The following is a 22532-nucleotide window of genomic DNA, read 5'->3' as shown; positions in this document are numbered from 1 at the left end:
TCACCTACCGCAACCCTCCTCCTTCCGGACAAAGGAGGAGGGTTGCGGTAGGTGACAACCAGCGTAAAAATTTCGTCACACCCTATGATATGGATTCAAATGATATAAACGTTGGGGCGTCCTCTACTAACGACGCTATCGAGCCAGTGCAGTGATAAATATGCAAGGGTAGGGCGTTCATCAAAGCGACGCGCGCGCCATGCCGTGTGTGGTGTTAAGTGAGCAAGGGTTCCCACATTATGGATGGGTGTGGGTAAAGAAGTTAGTCCATAGGACAGATAGTAGAACAAATAGTGGAACAGAACACAAGATAGACATAGAAAACAATAGAAGATATCATAGAAGGAGACCAATTAGGAAGGAGCAGGATAGGAAGAGGATCAGGGTTGGTACTTGGAATGTTGGATCACTTACAGGAAAATTAATGGAGCTTGTGGATACCTTGGAAAGGAGAAGGGTAAATATTGCTTGCATTCAGGAGACTAAATGGGTAGGAGAGAAAAGTAAGAAAGTGGGTAATTCAGGGTACAAACTGTGGTTTACCGGAAAGGAGAGAAACAAGAACGGAGTGGGTATAATCATAGACAGAATATTGAAAAACGCAGTAGTAGCTGTGAAAAGAGTAGGAGATAGAATTATACTAGTAAAGCTAGTACTAGAAGGAGAAACAATAAATATAGTTAGTGTTTATGGCCCACAAATAGGACTAGACAGTGAGAGTAAACAAAGGTTTTGGGAAGATATGGATGATTTAATGCAAAGCATACCGAATGAAGAGAATGTTTTCATTGGTGGAGATTTGAATGGACATGTAGGAAGTGATAGACAAAGTTATGAGAATGTTCATGGATGTTTTGGTTTTGGCAATCGAAATGAGGAGGGAAAAAGCATCCTGGATTTTGCTATGGTATACGACCTAATACTAGCAAATACCTACTTTATAAAAAGAGAGTCACATTTAGTGACTTTCAAAAGTGGGCAACATAGAAGCCAAATCGACTTCCTCTTAACCAGGAAGACAAATAGAGCTCTATGCAAGGATTGCAAGGTCATTCCAGGAGAGGCTTTAACAAGTCAACATAGGTTGGTGGTCTTGGATGTCAAGTTTAGGAACAATTCAAGTAAGGTCAGAAGAAATAGTGTAGCTCGAACAAAGTGGTGGGAGTTCAAAGGAGTAAAGCAAGTGAAGTTCAAAAATGAGCTTCTTGAGTCCGAAGTATGGAAGTTAGATATCGAGGCCAATGATATGTGGATACAGATGGCATCAAAGATTAGAGAAGTAGCTAGAAAAGTACTTGGAGAGTCTAAAGGACATGGACCACCCTCAAAAGAGAGATGGTGGTGGAATGAGGAAGTACAAAAGGCAGTGAAGAGAAAAAGGAAATGGTATAAGAAATTACCTAAATGTGATAATAATGAGGCATATGAACAGTACAAGATAGCAAAGAAAGAGGCAAAAAAGGCAGTTAGTCAAGCAAGAGCACAGGCCTTTGAAAAGTTATATGAGAAACTTGGAACTAAAGAAGGGGAGAAAGATATTTATAGATTAGCAAGGAGTAGAGAAAGGAAATGTCAAGATCTCAATCAAGTTAGGTGCATTAAGAATAAAGAAGGAAAAGTATTGGTGAAAGATGAGGACATTAAAGAAAGATGGAGAAATTATTTTAATGATCTCTTTAAAAATAGTCAAAATGGTAGTAGCGTGAATATAGATTATAGAACAATAGAAAAGAATGTAAATTATACTAGAAGGATTCGATCTTTAGAAGTAAAGGAAGCACTTAAGAGAATGAAAGTGGGTAAAGCCTGTGGACCCGATGAAATACCAATTGAAGTGTGGAAGTATTTGGGAGATATGGGAGTGGCATGGTTAACTAAATTATTTAATAAGATTCTAAACTCAAAGAAAATGCCTGATGAATGGAGGAAGAGTATTTTAGTACCTATTTTTAAAAATAAGGGAGACATACAGAGTTGCTCAAACTATAGGGGAATTAAACTCATGAGCCATACTATGAAGTTGTGGGAGAGAGTTGTGGAGCATCGACTACGTCATGATACTTCTATCTCTCTTAATCGATTTGGTTTCATGCCCGGTCGTTCAACTATGGAAGCGATCTTTCTCATTAGAAGCTTGATGGAGAAATATAGAGATTTGAAAAAAGATCTACACATGGTTTTTATTGATTTGGAGAAGGCTTATGATAGTATTCCAAGAGAGGTCTTATGGAATGTGTTAGAACAAAAGAGGGTATCTATTAGGTACATACAAGTATTGAAAGATATGTATGAAGGAGCAACTACTATTGTGCGCACAGTGGGAGCGGACACAAGAGATTTTTCGATCTCAATTGGATTACACCAAGGATCAACCATAAGCCCTTACCTTTTTACATTAGTTTTAGATGAACTGACGAAACATATACAAGAGAGTATTCCTTGGTGCATGATGTTTGCGGATGATATTGTTCTGATAGATGAGACACGAGAAGGAGTCAATAGAAAGCTAGAACTTTGAAGAAGTACTCTAGAGTCAAAGGGTTTTAAGTTAAGTAGAACAAAGACAGAATACATGCATTGCAAGTTCAGTGAAGGCCAAACTGGTGATAGAGAATGAGTTAGTTTGAATGGAGTGGTACTGTTACAAAGTAATCACTTTAAATATCTAGGCTCAGTCCTTCAGGTAGATGGGGGATGTGAGGAGGATGTTAGTCATAGGATTAAAGCCGGATAGTTGAAGTGGAGACGTGTCACGGGAGTTTTATGTGATCGTAAGATTCCCAATAAATTGAAAGGAAAATTTTACCGTATAGCCATACGACCGGCTATGTTATATGGTAGTGAGTGTTGGGCACTGAAAGAGTCGTATGCATCTAAGATAAGAGTTGCAGAGATGAGAATGTTAAGGTGGATGAGTGGCCATACTAGACTAGATAAAGTCCGTAATGAGAGTATTAGAGAAAAGGTAGGAGTAATGCCAATTGAAGATAAGTTGAGAGAGGGGAGATTGAGGTAGTTTGGTCATGTGAAGCGTAGACATACGGAGGCTCCAATTAGACAAGTAGAACACATTAGGTTAGAGGATAGAAAGCAAAAAAAGGGGTAGACCTAAATTGACTTGGAGGAGAGTAGTACAACGTGACTTAGAAGCATTACACATTTATGAGGATTTAACCCAAAATCGTTCAGAGTGGAAAAAGCGAATCCATATAGCCGACCCCAAATTTTTGGGATAAAGGCTTAATTAAGTTAAGTTAAGTTATTTGTATCCAATATATACAGGTACAAAGAGAGAGTTTAAGAAGATATATATAGCTATACAAGATATAAGGCTAAATTTAATCATGTCCTTGAAAACTGAGGAATCTCTATAGCTGTAGTTTCTATATATAATAACTAACATATTGTATTGTTTTTTAATATTAATTGATATATTTAAATAAAAATATATTATTTATTTTTTATTTTAAAATCCTTTTTAATTTACATAAACATTTTTTTCTAAATGTATAATCTTAATTTAAAAAAAAAATCAATTTGTTGAAGAAAAGAAGAGAGAGTAAACGAGTTGTATAATTTGCATTGAAACATGTAGCTAAGAGAGAGAGAGAGAGAGAGAGAGAGAGAGAGAGAGAGAATATATGAGACTTGTAACTTGTGTTAAAATTTATAATTACAATAAATATAATAGAAATAATTTAAAATTTAAATTGATTTATACTTCCTATGATTCACATTAAATATAAATCAAGTTAATTTCTTAATATTTTTCTATTAATGATATGTGTTTAATCACTAAATTAAATTAAATTAAATAAAAATAATAAATAATAAATATCTCTATTTATTATAAAAAATATAATTATTTATATAAAATATTAATTTAATTCTTTGAAATATGTGAAAATTGATGGGAATATAAACCCTTTTTATAAAGCTTTTATTGCTTGTGAACTTTCCGATGCTCTACTTCTATTATAATTTCTTGAGAGTACTTTAAAAAAAGAGAATCCTTTTAGAGATAGAGGATCATCAAAAATCTTATGCAAAACAGAAGATTTTGTGGCTTAATGTACTTGTAGCACACTCTCGCACTTAAATGAATCTACAAATTTCTTCACAAAATCATAATATCCTCACTAGAATTCAATCAATGAAGCAATAAATAAGAACACCAGAATGCAAAACACCGTAGATTTCCAAGAGAATCCAACAGCTTTCTTGAATAAATTTACCTGTTTGGATTGGCTACTTGTTGTTGCAATGATATGGTCTATTTCAGTTCCATTTCTATCAGCAACTGTATAGGAAGGCCATGAATCACTTCACCTAAATAGATTTTCATTAGAAGAGAGAATCCATGTTGTCAAATATCATTTTAGGAAGAAGATGAAGGAATTTGCAGAAAATTACACTAGCAAGCTCATCGAAGAAGCAAAGATGAAAACGTGGAAAAAGAAAAGGAAACAAGAGGGAAGAGGAGGGAGACCTACTAGTGGACCTCTGCTTTATGGGCCGTCATGGGCCTTCTCCTAAGTTCTGTGTAAACCAGCGGCCCGAGTGTATATATGAACAATTATTTATAAGAATTAATAATAAAATATAATAATATTATTATTAATTTAAAATAATATTTTATTATACTATTTATAAGAATTAATATATTTAACTATAGTTTATTAGATATTTTTTGAATACCTAACATTAAAACATTTAAAATATATAAACAATGAATTATTTACCTATTCAAAAAAGTTTTCTAACTCTGCCCCATTTACAGACGCTTTGAGATAAAGTTAATCCATATTTATTACGAATCAATTAAATAATTATATAATTTTATCATAAAAATTAAATAATTTTATGAATTTTTTAATTAATTTTTTGAAAATTTTTTAATTACTTTTATATAATAAATACAAAACTCAAAAATAAAAGAGTACTAAAAATTTTCACACTGAATCCTTATAACATTACTCTTCACGTAATTATTAAATTTGATTAGTTCTTCCGGTAATCAAGAAAGGTTAGCATCTTTCTTATACATACATATAATTCTTGAAAGAAAATAACCCATATGACTAAGCTAACTTTAAAGACGAGATTAAAAATTATAATTTAATTTATTTTAATTTAAATTTATATAAATAATTAAATTATTTTACATATTAAAATAATTAATCAAGTCAAGTCTAATTATAGAATTTAATGATTGGGTGAAACTCATGATTTAATTTGGATTCTGATACTATGTTAAGAAAATGGGCCAGATTTAATTTACCCTATAAAAGTTAGATTAAAGGAGGAGGAATGTTTAAGTTATTATAAGGGACTGCACACGAAAACCCACTAATCTTGAAGCGTAAACAAACACAAGCCAATTTTACTTTATGCTGAAATGTTCAACTAATAAATGGAGCTAATTAGGGTTCGAACTTTCGACCTTTTAGTTTAAGAGACTATGATACCATACCATATCAAAAAAACACTCAACTTAAAAGTTTAAACTTATAAATAAAGTCAGAAATAATTTTATATCTCTCTATTATACATTGCCTTTATCCTAAACTAATATAAACTAACACGAGATTTAACATACTCGTTTTTAAGTTTTGAATTTATGTCTCAATCTAAATATATATATATATATATAAAACAAAAACTTTCAAAGATGAAAATGGGATTGTAGCTTATAGCGGCAAATCTGCTGCACAAAATGCCATATTTCTGATAACTGTTTACTTGATTATTTTACATGCAAATTCATCAAAACAGCTGAATTATATCTTTTAAGGATATGGTGACAAATTCAAACTCACAGGCGCAATAGGAGAAGCACAAGCTTGGAAGCAAAGGGCTGCAAAGAGCATTGAATTTGCTACAAACCTACAACCATCCATGATCTATGCATTTTTCTGTGGCTGATCTCACTCTTATTTTTTTTTCTTAATTTTTTTTTATTTTAAATAAAAAACCAAATTTCAAATTCTTTTATTTGTTGTTTTCTCATGTCTAATTGTAGACGCTTTAACCTCTTCACGTGTGAGTATAGTGCTTAGCGACATGGCATAATCATTGTATTTGACATTTTGGATGGTTTTATTTTCGTACATTGCGGCTTTACTAGTAAATTTTATTATTATTTTTCTCTTAATGAAGGTTTAATATATCAAATAATAATTGGTAGATTATAATCTCTTTCTTTAATTAATAACTATCACAAGATAAAGCTCATAAATTTAAAAAAAAAAATCAAAATTTTCATATTTTCTGCACTTTTAAAAATAAAAATTAATAATTAAATAGAATTTTGTTTATATTTTTAATGTTTAGTTAAACGATTTTATGTAATTTTTTGGGTTAGTATTGGATTTTATAATTTGTCAAATAATAAAACCACTTAATTATTCCAGGAACAAATTTTAATGTTTGTTACCAAATAGTTAGCTTTCCTTAAGTACTAATGTCAAGTGTATCATGTTTAAAGAGTACAAGAATTAAAGGGATTGAGAGTTAACTATCTAATTTGTTAATTCTAACTTTTTAGTGATAGTTGGTCCAAGTTCATGTAAGTTCATCTCACACTTTATAAACTCTTACCCTAGCTCACTTATTTGCCTCAGTCCGTTTAATTTAAATTTATGATATGGTATTAGAGCAGGTCTGATCGATTCAATTTAAGGTGTTGTCACTGTGTCAATTTAAAGTTTGTAAGGAAGGATTTCTTGTTTCAAGTGTCAACCAAAATGGTTGCCATTTGAGGGGGAATACAGTTAAGATTCTCATATTTAAAAATTACAAGAAATTCAAAAGAGATATAAGGATGAAGGGCTAGTTACCTAATTAGTTAGTTTTATGGTTAGTTTAAACCTGAGTAAACTCATCTCATACTTTATATACTCTTGCCTTAATCCACACGTTCGCCTCCATTGTCCAATTCAAGTTTCTGATAACTCAAAAATTACTTTTCATTTATTGGTTAGAGGGTGAAAAAAAAAACCCAAAAAACAAGTAAAAAAATTGATTAATCTAATCAATTAAATTTTTCAACAAATAAAATTAATAATTAATTAAAATTTCTAAAAATCATGAAATACCTAGCTTAAATTTTTGCTAAAATTAAATGAATTAAAATTCATATATATCCGTACATACATATTTATATGATAACCATGTCTGTATGTAATAGCTGTAAAATATGTCAAATTGAGAGAGTATGAACTCAAATTTAAATATGTCAAGTTAGACATATAAGATGCTATTTTGAACTTAAAAAAAAGAGGGTAATTAAAGGAAAAATTAATCTAATCAAAGTTTCAAATTAAATAATAATTTTATTCTATGAGAAATTATTCTATGCAATTGTTACATGTAAAATGAATTATATTTTAAAATTTTTTCTACTCCACTTAGTGGTTTGACTGAGGAAAGGGTCACAGAATAGAAATAGCAATACCTGTGCTTAACAATGGAGCAGCCATCCAATCCCCAAAGGCAAGGCATGATATCAGGGATAAATCTGACTTAACGGTTTGCTAATAAGGTCATAATCCCACATGGAACTGTCATTTTCAATGAGATAATAGCACATTCACTGGGCCCATCTGTCATTCTTATCACCATTCCATTTTTAACGTTAAATTCAAAGATTTAGCCTTGTCTATAGCCGCTTTTCAAGGCTTTCAATTTCAGAAATTATCTGGCGACTTTGGGAAAAAGGAAAGGAATATTAGAAGAAAACATAGATATGATCTCACGTCTTAGCTCTCCAGTACTGGGTTGCATGAATTTTTTTTCAGAGATGAACTAGGGTTACGTATGCGTGACACAGAGGGTGACACCATTAATTCTAGTAACTTGAATGCGCATAGTACTCTGGGGATTGACCACCCCGTTAGATGATGTGCCAAAAAGGCGTATTACGAAACTAATATGCTCGTTCGCAAGACAATATGTGAAATGTGAGACTCTGCGACGCCTTAAAATAAGTATATGATCATAAGAACAATAATAGTATATGAAATAATAGAGGTGCATCTCTGTTATTAACAATTGCTTTTAATAAAAACAATAGTATATATAATCATAGAAACTTTCAGGTTAAATGAAATGGGTTAACCTAGTTAGGGCTTGTCAATATTAATGTCATCTTAAAATATGAATATTGATTAATAAGGTGGAGTGTAAACTCATCTACTTGTTTGGGCAAATAATTGAAATTGGAGTGACAACTAATTTCATAATTTGATATTAATAAAAATGTTAAATGTGATTATGCAACAAACTGGATATATGATTCTATGAAAAAAAAAGGTGCATATGTGAATCAAACTATATTTGTTGAATACTTACTTTAGAGATGGAAATCTTCTAGCATGTTTCAAATCTGATTTATATGAGATTAATCATTCCTTTGGATTGAAGTTTAAGGATATACTTTTCAAAGGGACAAATTTCAAAATTTTCTTCTCTCATTTTTAATAGGTGTTTTGTTGAGAAACATGATCATGATATTCTAGTTTTAAGCTATGAGGGACTTATGTATTGCTTATTAAAATTTGAAACTTTAAAATCAGTTTTTTTTTTTTTTAAATTTTGATAAAAATATGCTATCTTGTACAACTAACTTAAAATGAATATGAAAAATGAACCCATAATGCCATCTTATCATAATTAAAAAAAAAAAAAAGATATAGGTAATCTTTTACTCCAAATCAGTTATTTTTGAAAACGCCCACACATCAACTCTGTTTCTTTGTCTTCTAAAAGCAATGAACTAATTTGGTGCTTTCAAGCTATACAATGGCTATCATTTTCATAAGTCAAATTGCACTTATATTTCCTAAATTTCTCACTATTTCACCCAACGATAATTTCTGGTGTTAAAAGTTTTCTACAAATATATATGTATATATAGATATAAAATTAACCACATTTTTTTTTATTAACTTACACTTCACAATTCCATTTTATATACATACATTAAAAAAAAAGGAAATGTTTTATCCTTGGCCTAACATTCAAGCTATTCATCGCAATTTAATGGACAAACCAACATTCTACATGCCTTCTTCAAGCAAGAGTAAATGAAAATTTAATCCTTATAATTAAGAACTAAGCCAACAATCTGATTTACAAGATTTGATGTGTTGGACCTGATGATTGAGTGTTTTAATCATAATATAAAAGGTCAAGAGTTTATCATATTTAAATTAATTGGTCAAATTTGAAATAAAAGTTAATCCGAATTACAAGTCCTCTTCTATGATGATTATTTTCAATTTTATTGTCAACAAGATTAAGCAGATCATGCAGGCAACTACAGTGAATCAATAGAATAATTGAGAGATAAAACAAATAATAATATACTATCACATCAAACGTGGGACACAAATAGACGAACTAAGAAAATTGAAGAAGGAAGAAACCCGTCTTTAATGTAACTGTTTATCATATGCCTGAATAGTGCCATGACCTTAGACTACCTTCTCCCTATAAATTCACGTCCACCAATCTCAAAATAGATCACATAAAATCCACTCATCTTCCACATTGGCACATATAGAAAACCCATTTATCTTCTTCTTCTTCATTAGTCATCTAATTAAAGAAAAGAATCATCCTTCACATGATCAAAATGGGTGGCTTCAATCTTGAGAACCTTTCACTAATCACCATCCTCATCATTATCTTATTTGCTTGGTCTGCAAGAATTGAACCTTGCCATGCAAGACAAGGCAAATACTGGAGGCAAAGCAAAACTGCCCCAGCAGCCTCTGTGTCTATGCAGAGTCATCACCATGGCCGCAGCTTGTCAAAGTTCACGGATTCTTATTACATTTTGCCGGATAAAACTATGGCAACTCAGAAAGGACAGAGCTCTGCTTCCACCTTTAATGTCCTTGACTATGGTGCTAAAGGCGATGGGCATACTGATGACACAAAGGTGATTATTTCATGAAGCCTTCATATATATTTTTTCCCTATGAGTTTCATATATGAGGTTTAAATTAAAACATTTCAAAATCCTATATAATACATAATATACCATAGCAATTCAAAGTTACAAGAATTCTGCTAGACACTTAACATCTTCGATTCTCTGTTTTTAGTGTGTCACAATGTAGATGAACTTATGGAATGTTGTCAAGTTTACGATATTAGTGCCTTTCTTTCCTATGAAATATATAGTCATAAATTGAATGATCTGCTTTTAACTAGACTCGAAAGACAAATATATGTTAGCCATGATACCATTTACTGCAACAGAAATACTTATGACTAATTGTTTAGGAAAAGATAATTAAGAAAATATGGAAAAGGGTTTGCTCCACACACACACACACACACACACACACACATCTATGCTTCACCATATCAAGAAAGTACTAAAAGGGGTTCATCTTTTGCAATTTGTGATTAGTAGCACCTGCCAAGGATGTGAGCAGCAGTTTCAGTGACATCAAATAGTAAACAAGGCAATCATAAATCAAAATATACTAGAATAAGCAAGAGAATGACACTAAAAAGATATGGTAAATAGACTAATATTGGAAGGCTGACCTTATTCCCATTTTTGTTTGGAATTCTTACACTTGTCATATTGGAACTGCTATCATGTGGGACAGGCATTTGAGGCAGTATGGGCAGCTGCTTGCAAAGTAGAAGCATCAACAATAGTGGTTCCTTCTGGGTCTATTTTCCTTGTCCAGCCAATATCTTTTTCAGGTCCTAATTGTGCAGAAAACATTATATTTCAGGTAAATTTTCCATACTCTTAATGAGCACACCTTTTTATTCCACAAGCCTCATCATTTGAAGGTTGAACTTTTAGACTTAACAGAATGAACTAGAATTTGTTTGTAATGTCATGCAGTTAGATGGCAAGATCATAGCTCCCACAAGTGCTGGAGCTTGGGGATCAGGGCTTTTGCAATGGATTGAGTTCACAAAACTGAAAGGGATCACAATCAGAGGTAAAGGTGTCATTGATGGACAAGGTTCAGTCTGGTGGAATGACCTACCAACATACAGTCCAGATTCAGAGGTAAAGGATTAAAAATAAAATAAAATAAATCCACTGCTAATTTAAAGTTGAAATTGTACAAAGATAACCCTCTGCCCTATTGTGCAAATGATATCTAGCAGGTAAGCAGTGAGCTCAGTGCAAAAATGCCTAGCACCAAGCCAACAGTAAGCCTCCTCACAAAACCTCCTCTTTTCAGAGTCTCACCAGGTTGTTGATATTAAGAACGTTTTTGCTTATGTTTTTGCTCTATCTATGCAGGCTCTAAGATTCTATGGTAGTACTGATGTGACCGTCACCGGGATAACAATTCAAAACAGCCCTCAAACCCATCTTAAATTCGATGATTGCACATCTGTTCAGGTTTCAGGTTTCACTGCTGCATCACCTGAGAACAGTCCACATACAGATGGAATTCACCTACAGAATTCCCGAGATGTGCTCATTTACAGCTCTGATCTTGCTTGTGGTAATTTCAGAAACTAAACTAGTGAACCATAATGGATATTGTCTTCATAATGGCACCAAGTAACTACTTTTACTGAAAGTAATATTCAAACACATTAGAAGATCAAACAAGAAATCCAGAATAAGAGAGCCTCAGTGGCTAAATTCATCATCGTGTCCACATGCATCAAATCAGATAAGATATTAATTTCTTATCCTACTGACTTCACAGGGGATGACTGTGTATCTATTCAAACTGGATGCTCAAATGTTTACATACACAATGTAAATTGTGGACCTGGACATGGCATTAGCATTGGAGGGCTTGGAAAGGACAACACCAAAGCCTGTGTTTCAAACGTCACCATCCGGAATGTTGCAATGCAAAACACATTAACCGGTGTTAGGATAAAGACATGGCAGGCATGAATACCACAAACATCCAAATTTATCCCATTGACTTTCTCCTTTAGTAACACATACATATACAATTCTGAAAGCATCTAATAGTTATTTCATTTACCTACTGCAGGGAGGCTCAGGCTCAGTACAAGGAGTCACATTCTCAAACATTCAAGTTTCTGGAGTTGAAACTCCAATCATGATTGACCAATTCTACTGTGACGGAAGCAAATGCTCAAACGAATCTTCAGCTGTCGCTGTGTCAGACATAAACTATGTTAACATAAGAGGCACATACAGAAGAAACCCTCTACACTTTGCATGCAGTGACAACTTGCCATGCACCGGTCTCTCACTAGATACTATAGAGCTGAATTCAGTTGGAGAAGATGCCCAACCTTTCTGTTGGAACACATACGGAGATCTGAGAGGAACACTTGTTCCTCCAATTCATTGCTTGCAATCAGGCAAATCAAGGAAACCTGTAGTTTATTGCTGAGCTTAGGCTAGGGAGCTATACACATAGCTAGGTATGATATAATTTTTACACCTGAGTAGAAGCTTGTCCCAGCCAATGGCAAAGACGTGTAGTCCTTAAGAACTTTGCTCCAGGGATGCATTGATTACACAATTTATGTTATAGAACAATATACAGCATTATTATTCTGTAGTTTATACATAGCATCCCACTGTTTTCCATCTTAAAAGAATGTAAAATTAAATGTTAATCTTTAAGCTTATTGTACTAGCCTAAGAATTTCACAGCATGTTTACTGGCATTTCTTTAAAGATTTATGATAGTAAGTTGACCACATACTCAACTTGACCTTACACAGAACTATACATTGCTTGTTTTGAATCTTATGAATCCTGTTTGTTTGAACTCAGATAAGAGAAATTAGTATCTTGAAAAAATTGCAAATCCTGTACTACAATCAGTTATTCAAAATTGAACTGTCACCATATTTCTTTGAATATTTATTAACTCTTTGATTGACAAGAACAATTTCCTCCCACTCACCACGCTTTTCTACTAGATTAAACACCATAAGTTGAACATTAATTCCTACTTACCACGCTTTCCTACTGGATTAAACACCATAAATTTAATCCAGTATGCAATTTGAGGTCCGCTCACGGGAAGTTACTTCGTCTTCTTTGAATAAGAAGACTCGCTTGGCCTGAGAGCGAACCGCCACTGGAGGAGGTTTGGCGGTGGAAGAGGGCCGGGTGGTTGAGAATATTCGGTTGAACCGGAAAAGGAAGTACCGAGACTGGTTCGGCAGTGGAGGCAGTGCAGGAGAAGCGATCGTGACAGTGAACAGGAGTGGAGGCAAGCCGCACGAGCCGCCGCGGCCACAGAGCAAAGTATGCGGCTGAAAATGGTAAAATTGACGTCCGGTGATGAGAACTGGAAAACAAAATTATTTATTTATTTATTTTCTTCCCCCATTCTCCCTCAAAATTTTTAGGTTATTATAAAAATGCACTAATATTTCTCAAAAAAATTCAATTAATTTTTGTAGAAATCAATATTGACCATACAAATTTTTATTTTTTTTTTAAAAAATAAATTATATTATAGGTTATAAATTTTATATAAGAAACAAATTTAAAATTAAATATTATTATTTTCTATAATAATTTTAATTAATTGGGTTCCAAATAATATATAGTCTTATTTGACATTAAAATTTTGAAATTAATAAACATTTTTAAAACCATATTACTTTAAATATTATTCAAAAACTTACTTTTTAATAAATTAAATATATTTTAAAATTTCTCTAAATTATTATCTTAAATTTAAACATGATTATGTTAAATTTTCTCATAAATAGTGTTTTTCAGTATTTCATTCAAATAAAAAGTTGTTATAATTTAAAAATTAAATTAGCTAAACAAACTAAATGTTCTTATTTTATTGGGATATTTCATTTCTTATTTTAATTATTATTTTAAGAAAATAATTAGAGATCATACTTAATAATATTTAAAAATTTTATAATAATTAAATTTGATGATTCTCACGTTTTAATCTAGATGGTTCAATTATCAATAAATATGAAAACACAATTTAATTAGAAAAAAATATTTTATATTATTATAATCACTTATTTTTATTTTAAAAAATAATTATATATTTTTTTATAAATTTAATATATATATATATATATATATATATATATATATATATATATATATATATATTATTTTTTTTTATTGGATTGAGGGGTATATAGAATTGGATATAGGAAATCCCGGTTACAGGGTATAATTACTCCAGGTTCACAATATAGGCTACTCCATTCGGCGCACGTTTCTCTTCCTCTCTCTCTCGCTCTCTCTCCATCCATCGACGGAAAAAGGAGAGACTAGAGTCGCATCTCTTCTCATAACACGCGATTTGCTCCTGTCGCTCACCCACTTACGTCACATACTTCTTCAAAAGTGGTAATATCTCTCTTAATTTCCAGCTCATAGCAGGCAGATCTTTCAATTTTGTTTAAATTTTTATAATTAATTTTGAGTTCGATCTATCGATTTCGATGTATAGTTATTGATTTCTGAAATGATTGGTATTGTTGGTTTATGCAATTGATTCACTTGATTTAGGAAATTCTTTTTATCTTTTTTTTTGGGATTGTGTATTTAATTTTTGTAGCTACGAATACACATACAGAGAATCAGAGATGGGGCTTAGCTTTACGAAGCTATTTAGCCGGCTTTTTGCCAAGAAGGAGATGCGAATTCTGATGGTGGGTCTTGATGCTGCCGGAAAGACCACTATTTTGTACAAGCTCAAGCTTGGAGAAATTGTCACCACCATCCCTACTATTGGTGAGCTTCCAATTTCATCAAATCAATTAATTTTAATAATTTTTTTGACGTTTTATGCTTGTGCACTTTTATATTATCTGGTTTTGTTGTATGTTAAAAAAATGGACTAGTTAATTCATTTTGTGCTTCTGTTTGTGTGCTTATGTGATAAGCTTTCTGCAAATCCTCCATAGTTCCATGCTGGAGTTGTAACAATTGCATATGTTTATTTCCAATTTTTGTGTTTTAGTGTGAGGTTAAAATTTTGTTGGGTTATCATTAATTTTATAAAAAAAAAGGTTGGAGAGAATTTTGAAACTTGAAAAGCTAGAAAGTGACTACTTTAAGTCAAACTAGTAGTGAGGGTTGCATTCTTATTGTTGCACTTGATAATAGTTGATCAATGATGAGTAGTTATTATATTTTTACTGATTGTCAGTTGTTAAGCTTGGCAATTCAATATTTGGGACTAGCAGTTGAACTTCATTTCAATATATCACACTCCATACTTTTTCCCCATTTCGGTGATGGCTTCTCATCTGGATTTTATCCTGCACCGTACTAAGAATTTTTTTTTTTTTTTTTTATCCCAAAAATCAATCCACATGAGCTTATTTGATTTTACATAATTAGATTTATTCTCTTCGTTACAGGATTTAATGTGGAGACAGTGGAATATAAGAACATCAGCTTCACTGTTTGGGATGTTGGTGGTCAAGACAAGGTATGCATGGATGGTGCAAATACATATATAAAAATAAAAAGCACAAAAAGAGAGGTGCTAGTAGTGTGTTCATAAGATTGTGTTTACTAGAGATCTGAGTTCATCAACATGAATACTGGTTTTGTATTTCAGTAGTGAGATGCTTAAAAAGACTGATATGCTTTGTCAATTGTGCATATAGATTTTCAGAACATGGTTTGATCTTTTCTGTTATTTGATGATAAAGTTTAAATTATACTGGAATTGGTAATCTCTTAAAAGCTAAACCTTTTGGTGTGGCTATCGTTTTTAGAGGCTACCGTAAATACCTCTTTCAGCTAGACTCGCAATTCCAATTTCCAAATTTATTCAGATTGGCTGCGTGAAGTCTTTTTCTTCATTTTGCAACATGAATAGCACTATAGCCCAAATGAAGTAAAATGGAAACTTGAATTGCATTTGATTATATTTTCCTGCATAGAAAAATATTAATCCTTTGATGGATGTTTGCATTTGCACAATTGGTATTCAATGTGGGTGGCTTATGTTTTGCTTTAATCAGGAGAAGAGAATTCTTCTTATTTGTTGGTGATATTGTTTGTTCTTGCACAATTGGCAAAATTGTAATTTGGATATATCATTTTGCATAAACATGTAAGATAATACTTCATGGAGAATTACTGGCATTGGATAGTTGGAGTCGTTGTTTTGCACTAAAATTTGAAATAGCATTATAAGGGCATCAGTTTAGTTGATTTCTGCGTCTATTTGGATGCTTTTTTTTTTTTTTTTTTTTTACTTGTAAGGTGGGTTTTTTTTTTTTTTTTTTTTTTTCTTCGTGGGTCTGCATGTGTAGATAAAATAGTAATTTTTTTTTTCTGTTTTGGCACATACAGATTCGCCCTCTGTGGAGGCATTACTTCCAGAACACTCAGGGTCTTATTTTTGTGGTGGATAGTAACGACAGAGATCGAATTGTTGAGGCAAGGGATGAGTTGCATAGAATGTTGAATGAGGTATGCTACCATTTTCTGTGCTATGTTGTTGTATGTGTATTCAGGTATAAATGTACCAATTTCTCATCAATGGATGAGTTTTATGTAGTCCATCATCTGCTATTATCAGTATTATCAAGGTGAAAGGCGATAAGGTATCCCATGACCTTAGGCGAGAGGCGAGGTGAGAGCCTTTTTAAAGCAAGGCTCCCATAGCCTAAATTGCCTAAATTATATATATATATATATATATATATATATATATATATATATATATATATAATTCATACTTTTAAATAATTTAGCCTAAACTAGGAGAAGCAACATATTTTCATTTAGCTTAAAATAATTAAGAAAAATTAAACAACAAATTAAAGTAGGACCGAAAAATTAACAATTCCCATATTTCACAGTACCCAACTAACAATACCCATATAACAGAAAATTAAACAATAAATTAAAATATGAAAAATTAACAATACTCATATATCCTAATACCTAATTAACAATATCCATATGACAAAAAATTAAACAACAAATTAAAATAGGAAAAATTAACATACCCATAACACAATCAATAATACCCACAATCCCACATATCACAAAACCCATATATATCACAAAATACTCAACTCTACTCAACTAACCCTTTATTCTAAGAATTTGGAGTCGGCTATATGGATTCTCTTTCTCCATTCTAAACGATTTTGAGTTAAATCCTCAGAAATGTGTAATGTTTTTAGGTCATGTTGTACTACTCTTCTTCAAGTCAGTTTAGGTCTACCCCTTCTTTTCTTTCTATCCTCTAACGTAATGTGCTCTACTTGTCTAACTGGAGCCTCCGTATGTCTACGTTTCACATGACTAAACCACCTTAATCTCCATTCTCTCAACTTATCCTCAATTGACACCACTTCTACATTTTCTTTAATACTCTTATTACGGATTTTATCTAGTTTAGTATGACCACTCATCCACCTTAACATTCTCATCTCTGCAACTCTTATCTTAGACACATACGACTCCTTCAGTGCCCAACACTCACTACCATATAACATGGCTAGTCGTATGGCTGTACGGTAAAATTTTCCTTTCAACTTATTGGGAATTTTGCGATCACATAAAACTCCAGTGGCACTTTTTCACTTTAACCATCTGGCTTTAATTCTATGATTAACATCCCCCTCACATCCCCCATCTACTTGAAGGATTGAGCCGAGATATTTAAAGTGATTACTTTGGGGCAGTATCACTCAATCCAAACTAACTCCTTCCCTATCACTAGTTCGGCCTTCACTGAACTTTCAATGCATGTATTTTGTCTTCGTTCTACTTAATTTAAAACCGTTTAACTCTAGAGTACTTCTATAAAGCTCTGGCTTTCTATTGACTCTTTCTCGGGTCTTATCTATTAGAACTATATCATCTGCAAGCATTATGCACCAAGGGATACTCTCTTGTATGTGTTTCGTCAATTCATCTAAAACTAATGTAAAAAGATAATGGCTTATAGTTGAACCTTGGTGTAATCCAATTGAGATAGGGAAATATCTTGTGTCCCCTCCCATTGTGCGTACAATAGTAGTAGCTCATTCATACATATCTTTTAACACTTGTATGTGCCTAATAGATACTCTCTTTTGTTTTAACATTCTCCATAAGACATCTCTTGGAACACTATCATAAGCTTTCTTCAAATCGATAAAAACCATGTGTAGATCATTTTTCACATCTCTATATTTCTCCATCAAGCTTCTAATGAGAAATATTGCTTCCATAGTTGAACGACCGGGCATTAAGCCAAATTGATTGGGAGAGATAGAAGTGTCATGACGTAGTCGATGTTCCACAACTCTCTCCCACAACTTCATAGTATAGCTCATGAGTTCAATTCCCCTATAGTTTAAGCAACTCTGTATGTCTCCCTTATTTTTAAAAATAGGTACTAAAATACTCCTCCTCCATTCATCAGACATTTTATTTGAGTTTAGAATCTTATTAAACAATTTAGTTAATCTTGCCATTCCATATCTCCCAAACACTTCCACAGTTCAATTGGTATTCCATCGGGTACACAGGCTTTATCTACTTTCATTTTCTTAAGTGCTTCCTTTACTTCTAAAGATCTAATCATTCTAGTATACTTTACATTATTTTCTATTACTCTATAGTCTATATTCACGCTATTACTACTTTGACTATTGTTAAAGAGATCATCAAAATAATTTCTCTATCTTTTTTTAATGTCTTTATCTTTCTCCAATACTTTTCCTTCTTTATCTTTAATGCACGTAACTTGATTGAGATCTTGACATTTCTTTTCTCTCCTCCTTGCTAATCTATAAATATCTTTTTCCCCTTCTTTAGTTCCAAGTTATATTCCCATTGCACTTCTCACTCTCACGCCATATTTTAGAAGACAACAGTTTTTTTTTCTTTTATTTTAATTGTTTGTTTGTTGTTTGTTATCACAATATATAACAAACAATTAAAATAAAAGAAAAAAAAAACTGTTGTCTTCTAAAATATGGCGTGAGAGTGAGAGGTGCAGTAGGAATAGAAGAAGAGAGAAGAAGGAGAAAAAAAGAAGGAAAAAAAAATAAAAAGAAAAGAAAAGGAAAACGATAGGTGGGTGTTGTCTTGTTTGGTGTGTTGATATTCTTGAGAATGGAAGAAGAGGAGAAGAAAGAGAGAAAAGAAGAAGGAGAAAAAAGAAGGAAAAAGTAAAAAGAAAGGAAAATGATAGGTGGGTGTTGTCTTGTCTGCTGTGTTGGTATTCGTGAGAATGGAAGAAGAGGAGAAGAAAGAGAGGAAAGAAGAAGGAGAAGAGGAGAGAGAGAGAGGAAGGATGAGCATACCTTAGTAGGAGTGACTGCTGGCTGCTGTGAGAGTGAGAGAGAAGCAGTGTGACAGAAGAGAAGTGGTGACTTTTAGCATTTTTAATTTGTTGTGTACCAAAAATTAAAAAAGGAAAAAAAATAAAAAATAGCCCTAACTTCATTGAGGCATCACCTCAGTGCCTTGTCGCCCAATGCCTCTCTCGCTGGGGCGGCCACCTGCCGTAAACAAGGCAAGGCGCTAGAGGGGCGCCTGCCTCGCCTCGGCGCCTTTAACAACAATGGCTATTATTGTTGCCAAATTAACTATAGCTCTGTCTTTCTGTTTTTTTATGGCCCTAACTTTGCCATTTTCTGAAAGAACAATGCTAAACATACCATTGCTTTTGCACTTTCTATTTATCCCACCTAACACGGCACAAGACTATTGGTGTGATGTTCTGCACTAAAAGTTCATGGATAGTGGGGGTTATGATGAATACGGTCATGCCTCTTTAAGCAGGATAAATAAGGCAGTAAAAATGGACACACGTAAAAGGCATTCTCAATATGAAAAAAGAAATGTGGTTTTAGGGCAGCAATTTGTTGACCACTTGATCTGTCTATCACTAAGGTCAATGCACTTTTTGCCCTCTTACTAACTTACTTTTGATAGAGAGGGCACTGTGTTTTTTCATTGTTTGGATTCATTTTTCTTATATGTTTTCATCCCATGGACTATTGGATTTCATTTTTCAATCCCAATCGGTGTTTAGTTGTTCCTCTAATCCTTTCGCATTAAGCTTCTATTGCTTAACAAAGTCAGAATTTTATCATGCTGATTAGATTAGGATCAATTGATAGAATTATTATGGTCTGAGCCAGTGTACTATATATCTGGTATTAATCTGGTTGCAGGACGAACTGAGAGATGCTGTCTTGCTTGTCTTCGCCAACAAACAAGATCTTCCCAATGCCATGAATGCTGCAGAAATAACTGACAAGCTTGGGCTTCATTCTCTCCGTCAACGCCACTGGTAAATAAATTTCTGGCTGTTGTGTATCCAAGTGCTGTCAATTTGTGCTATTTACTTCTGGTATAAAGGATGCCTTTCCGATTAAATGAGCATTCTTTCCTTTTTTTTAAAAAAAAAAAAATAGTTTGACAACTAGTGCTAGATGTCAATGGGCCTGAATGACTATAAAAAGAATTTTTTAAATTTCCAGTTTTCTCTATACATCCATCTATTTTCTTTTGTTAAAGAGTGGACATTTTGCCTCTGTTTTGTTTTCTTAACTGGGGAATTCACCATTTTTTCTTTTGCTGAAACTGTAGGATTTGGCAAAGTTAAGACAACTAGACTCGGCTGAACAGCAATCTTAAATTACTTTATTTTGAAACTTGTGCAAATATTTGGAATATGATTACAAGTTGTGTTAATGATGGAAAACTATTTACTTGAACTTTTGCTGATATGATGGTGGTCAATCTCAGGTACATCCAGAGCACGTGTGCAACATCTGGAGAGGGCCTTTATGAGGGGCTGGACTGGCTGTCAAACAACATTGCTAGCAAGGTGAGTATGTGAACTAGTGACAAATTATATAGAATGCATCAAGTAAGATATCCTGGCAGGTTAATATTTTGTGATTTTTTGGAAGTTATAATTATTAGATGGATATAATAAAAAAAAAACAGTTTATTTCTATGTCGACGGTGTTTATATTCCACGTAATGACTGCTGCTCTTTAATTTCTATTTCCAGGCTTGAAAACAAAGCTCATGGATTTTGGTGGTTGTCTAGACTTACAAGACTTGCGACTCTGGAAAGCCTATTTATCCCCTTTTTGTTCAGAGACGGTTGTAATAGCAGAATGTTTGTTTAGATCCTACTTTTATAATATGGTTTGTGCAATCTGTATTAGCTAGCGCTTTTAACAAAATTATAAATGACCCAAACGCTTTTATGGTTGGCAAGTATTGGTTTTCTTCTGGGTGTTTTTATATCCAATATCATATTTTAGAGAATCTTGAATAATTGTGGGTAGTGAACATGATATCAATGTTCTACATTGTAACTTGTGTGTTCACAATCACTTCACGTGTTAGACTACTGTTTGAATATTTCATCTGGTGCAGCCAGCCCTTTCATGTATAATGAATGCACTTTGACTGTGAGGTCATGTGGGAATGGTTATTAAAATCATTGCTAGATATCGGCTGTTTACGTGGAAAATAGTTCAATTGAATTTTTACATATTATTTTATTTTTATTTTTTTAAAAATATTTTTTTTAAATTAAAAAAATTGAAATTTTTATTCAGAATATGAAAATTGATAAAAAAAAATATTAATTAAATTAAAATTTTATAAAATTTTAGTACTCAGACTACAAAAAAAGAGAAAAATAAAATTGTGACCAAAAAGCCTGAAACAATTTTGAAGCTGTCAAGCCTGCCGATAAGTTGATCTAGCCGATTAGCCACTGGTTTGAAACTGAATTTATCCGGTATCAATCGCTCTCTCTTATCCCTAATGCTCTTTAGAAGAAATGACTAGTTGGTTATTGATGAGCCTAATTAGTCACCTATTATTGAGTCTATGTCCTTTTACTCATTGTATGTTTCTCCTGCCTACAAGTAACGTGAGAATTATTTGTTTCGTTGTATTGATTATGTTATATGAATAACAGAAATAGTATGTTCATTGAATATTTTTGTCTCGTTATTTAATGTGTTTGTTATGTTTGTGATGTTTCCTTATATGAAATGTTTGTGATGTTTTTCCAATTAACTTGCCAAAAACTTATGCTAATATAATATTCATTTTGATCCTAAAATTATCGTGAGATTCTTCTGACTATCTTATTTATGGTTCACTATTTAGAAATAAATTTGATATTTGCTGAAACTTTACAATAGGTTTATCTCAAATTTATATTTAATTTAATTTTATTTGTATTGGCTGTGGTCATCTTCACAATCTATTGGCTAGACCACAACCAATTAGTATAAGAATATAATATCATGTTATCAAATATAAATTTTAACATTTGTATTTCATTTGGTGGACATATTGTATCTTATACACTCAATATTCACTCTTATATAATATAGTTGGTTTGACCTTTTACTTTATAAAAGATTTGATGGTCTTATATCACATCCGAGCTAACTTGCACATTTCTTTCTCCTCCTCCCCTATCCTCAATTTTTAGTACAAATTGGTTAAAGATTTATCGCAAGATTCTTTAACTGCTTTCTTATATTTTTCAAAGGCTCATCCATCTTTTATCACTGTAACTTTCTATATTATTTTGTTT

General features: G+C 32.5%; 2 protein-coding genes and 1 long non-coding RNA gene across 5 annotated transcripts; 2 read left to right on the top strand and 1 right to left on the bottom strand.

The window, feature by feature from the left end:
- Positions 1 to 9325: 9325 nt before the first annotated feature.
- On the bottom strand, positions 9326 to 13307 carry LOC110667900 (uncharacterized). Its single transcript, XR_009144100.1, has 2 exons — positions 12950 to 13307; positions 9326 to 12132 (listed from the first exon to the last, which is right to left on the bottom strand). It is a non-coding gene; the product is annotated as an uncharacterized LOC110667900 (long non-coding RNA).
- On the top strand, positions 9629 to 12687 carry LOC110667899 (polygalacturonase At1g48100). 2 transcript variants are annotated; one of them, XM_021828883.2, is made up of 7 exons: positions 9629 to 9946; positions 10629 to 10760; positions 10877 to 11047; positions 11149 to 11193; positions 11288 to 11495; positions 11706 to 11896; positions 12006 to 12687. In XM_021828883.2, the coding sequence occupies exons 1-7, from the start codon at positions 9629 to 9631 to the stop codon at positions 12372 to 12374; spliced, it is 1434 nt and encodes a 477-aa protein (XP_021684575.2). In that variant the 3' UTR covers positions 12375 to 12687. The 2 variants fall into 2 exon arrangements, with proteins under 2 accessions (XP_021684575.2, XP_021684574.2); XM_021828882.2 differs by having other exon boundaries at positions 11146 to 11193.
- An 853-nt stretch (positions 13308 to 14160) lies between the features above and the next one.
- LOC110667901 (ADP-ribosylation factor) lies at positions 14161 to 21238 on the top strand. 2 transcript variants are annotated; one of them, XM_021828885.2, is made up of 7 exons: positions 14161 to 14329; positions 14541 to 14716; positions 15349 to 15419; positions 16295 to 16414; positions 20128 to 20246; positions 20705 to 20786; positions 20976 to 21238. In XM_021828885.2, exons 2-7 carry the CDS (start codon positions 14569 to 14571, stop codon positions 20979 to 20981), a joined length of 546 nt encoding a protein of 181 aa, XP_021684577.1. In that variant the 5' UTR covers positions 14161 to 14329; positions 14541 to 14568; the 3' UTR covers positions 20982 to 21238. The 2 variants fall into 2 exon arrangements, with proteins under 2 accessions (XP_021684577.1, XP_021684578.1); XM_021828886.2 differs by having other exon boundaries at positions 14176 to 14329; positions 14559 to 14716.
- The last annotated feature ends 1294 nt before the right edge of the window (positions 21239 to 22532 follow it).

Source organism: Hevea brasiliensis, chromosome 15 (assembly GCF_030052815.1).
Source record: "Hevea brasiliensis isolate MT/VB/25A 57/8 chromosome 15, ASM3005281v1, whole genome shotgun sequence".
In the NCBI taxonomy this organism is placed as follows: Eukaryota; Viridiplantae; Streptophyta; class Magnoliopsida; order Malpighiales; family Euphorbiaceae; genus Hevea; species Hevea brasiliensis.
Note: the sequence above shows the minus strand (reverse complement) of the source record. Positions and strands in the feature narration are given on the sequence as shown.

Bases quoted from the DNA above. Each gene is read 5' to 3' on its own strand.
- LOC110667899 (XM_021828882.2), top strand. From the start codon at position 9,629: ATGATCAAAATGGGTGGCTTCAATCTTGAGAACCTTTCACTAATCACC. The intron at 11,048-11,145 runs GTAAAGGATTAA...AATGATATCTAG, and splicing joins CATACAGTCCAGATTCAGAG to CAGGTAAGCAGTGAGCTCAG. The intron at 11,496-11,705 runs GTAATTTCAGAA...CTGACTTCACAG, and splicing joins CAGCTCTGATCTTGCTTGTG to GGGATGACTGTGTATCTATT.
- LOC110667901 (XM_021828885.2), top strand. From the start codon at position 14,569: ATGGGGCTTAGCTTTACGAAGCTATTTAGCCGGCTTTTTGCCAAGAAG. The intron at 15,420-16,294 runs GTATGCATGGAT...TGGCACATACAG, and splicing joins ATGTTGGTGGTCAAGACAAG to ATTCGCCCTCTGTGGAGGCA. The intron at 16,415-20,127 runs GTATGCTACCAT...ATCTGGTTGCAG, and splicing joins TGCATAGAATGTTGAATGAG to GACGAACTGAGAGATGCTGT.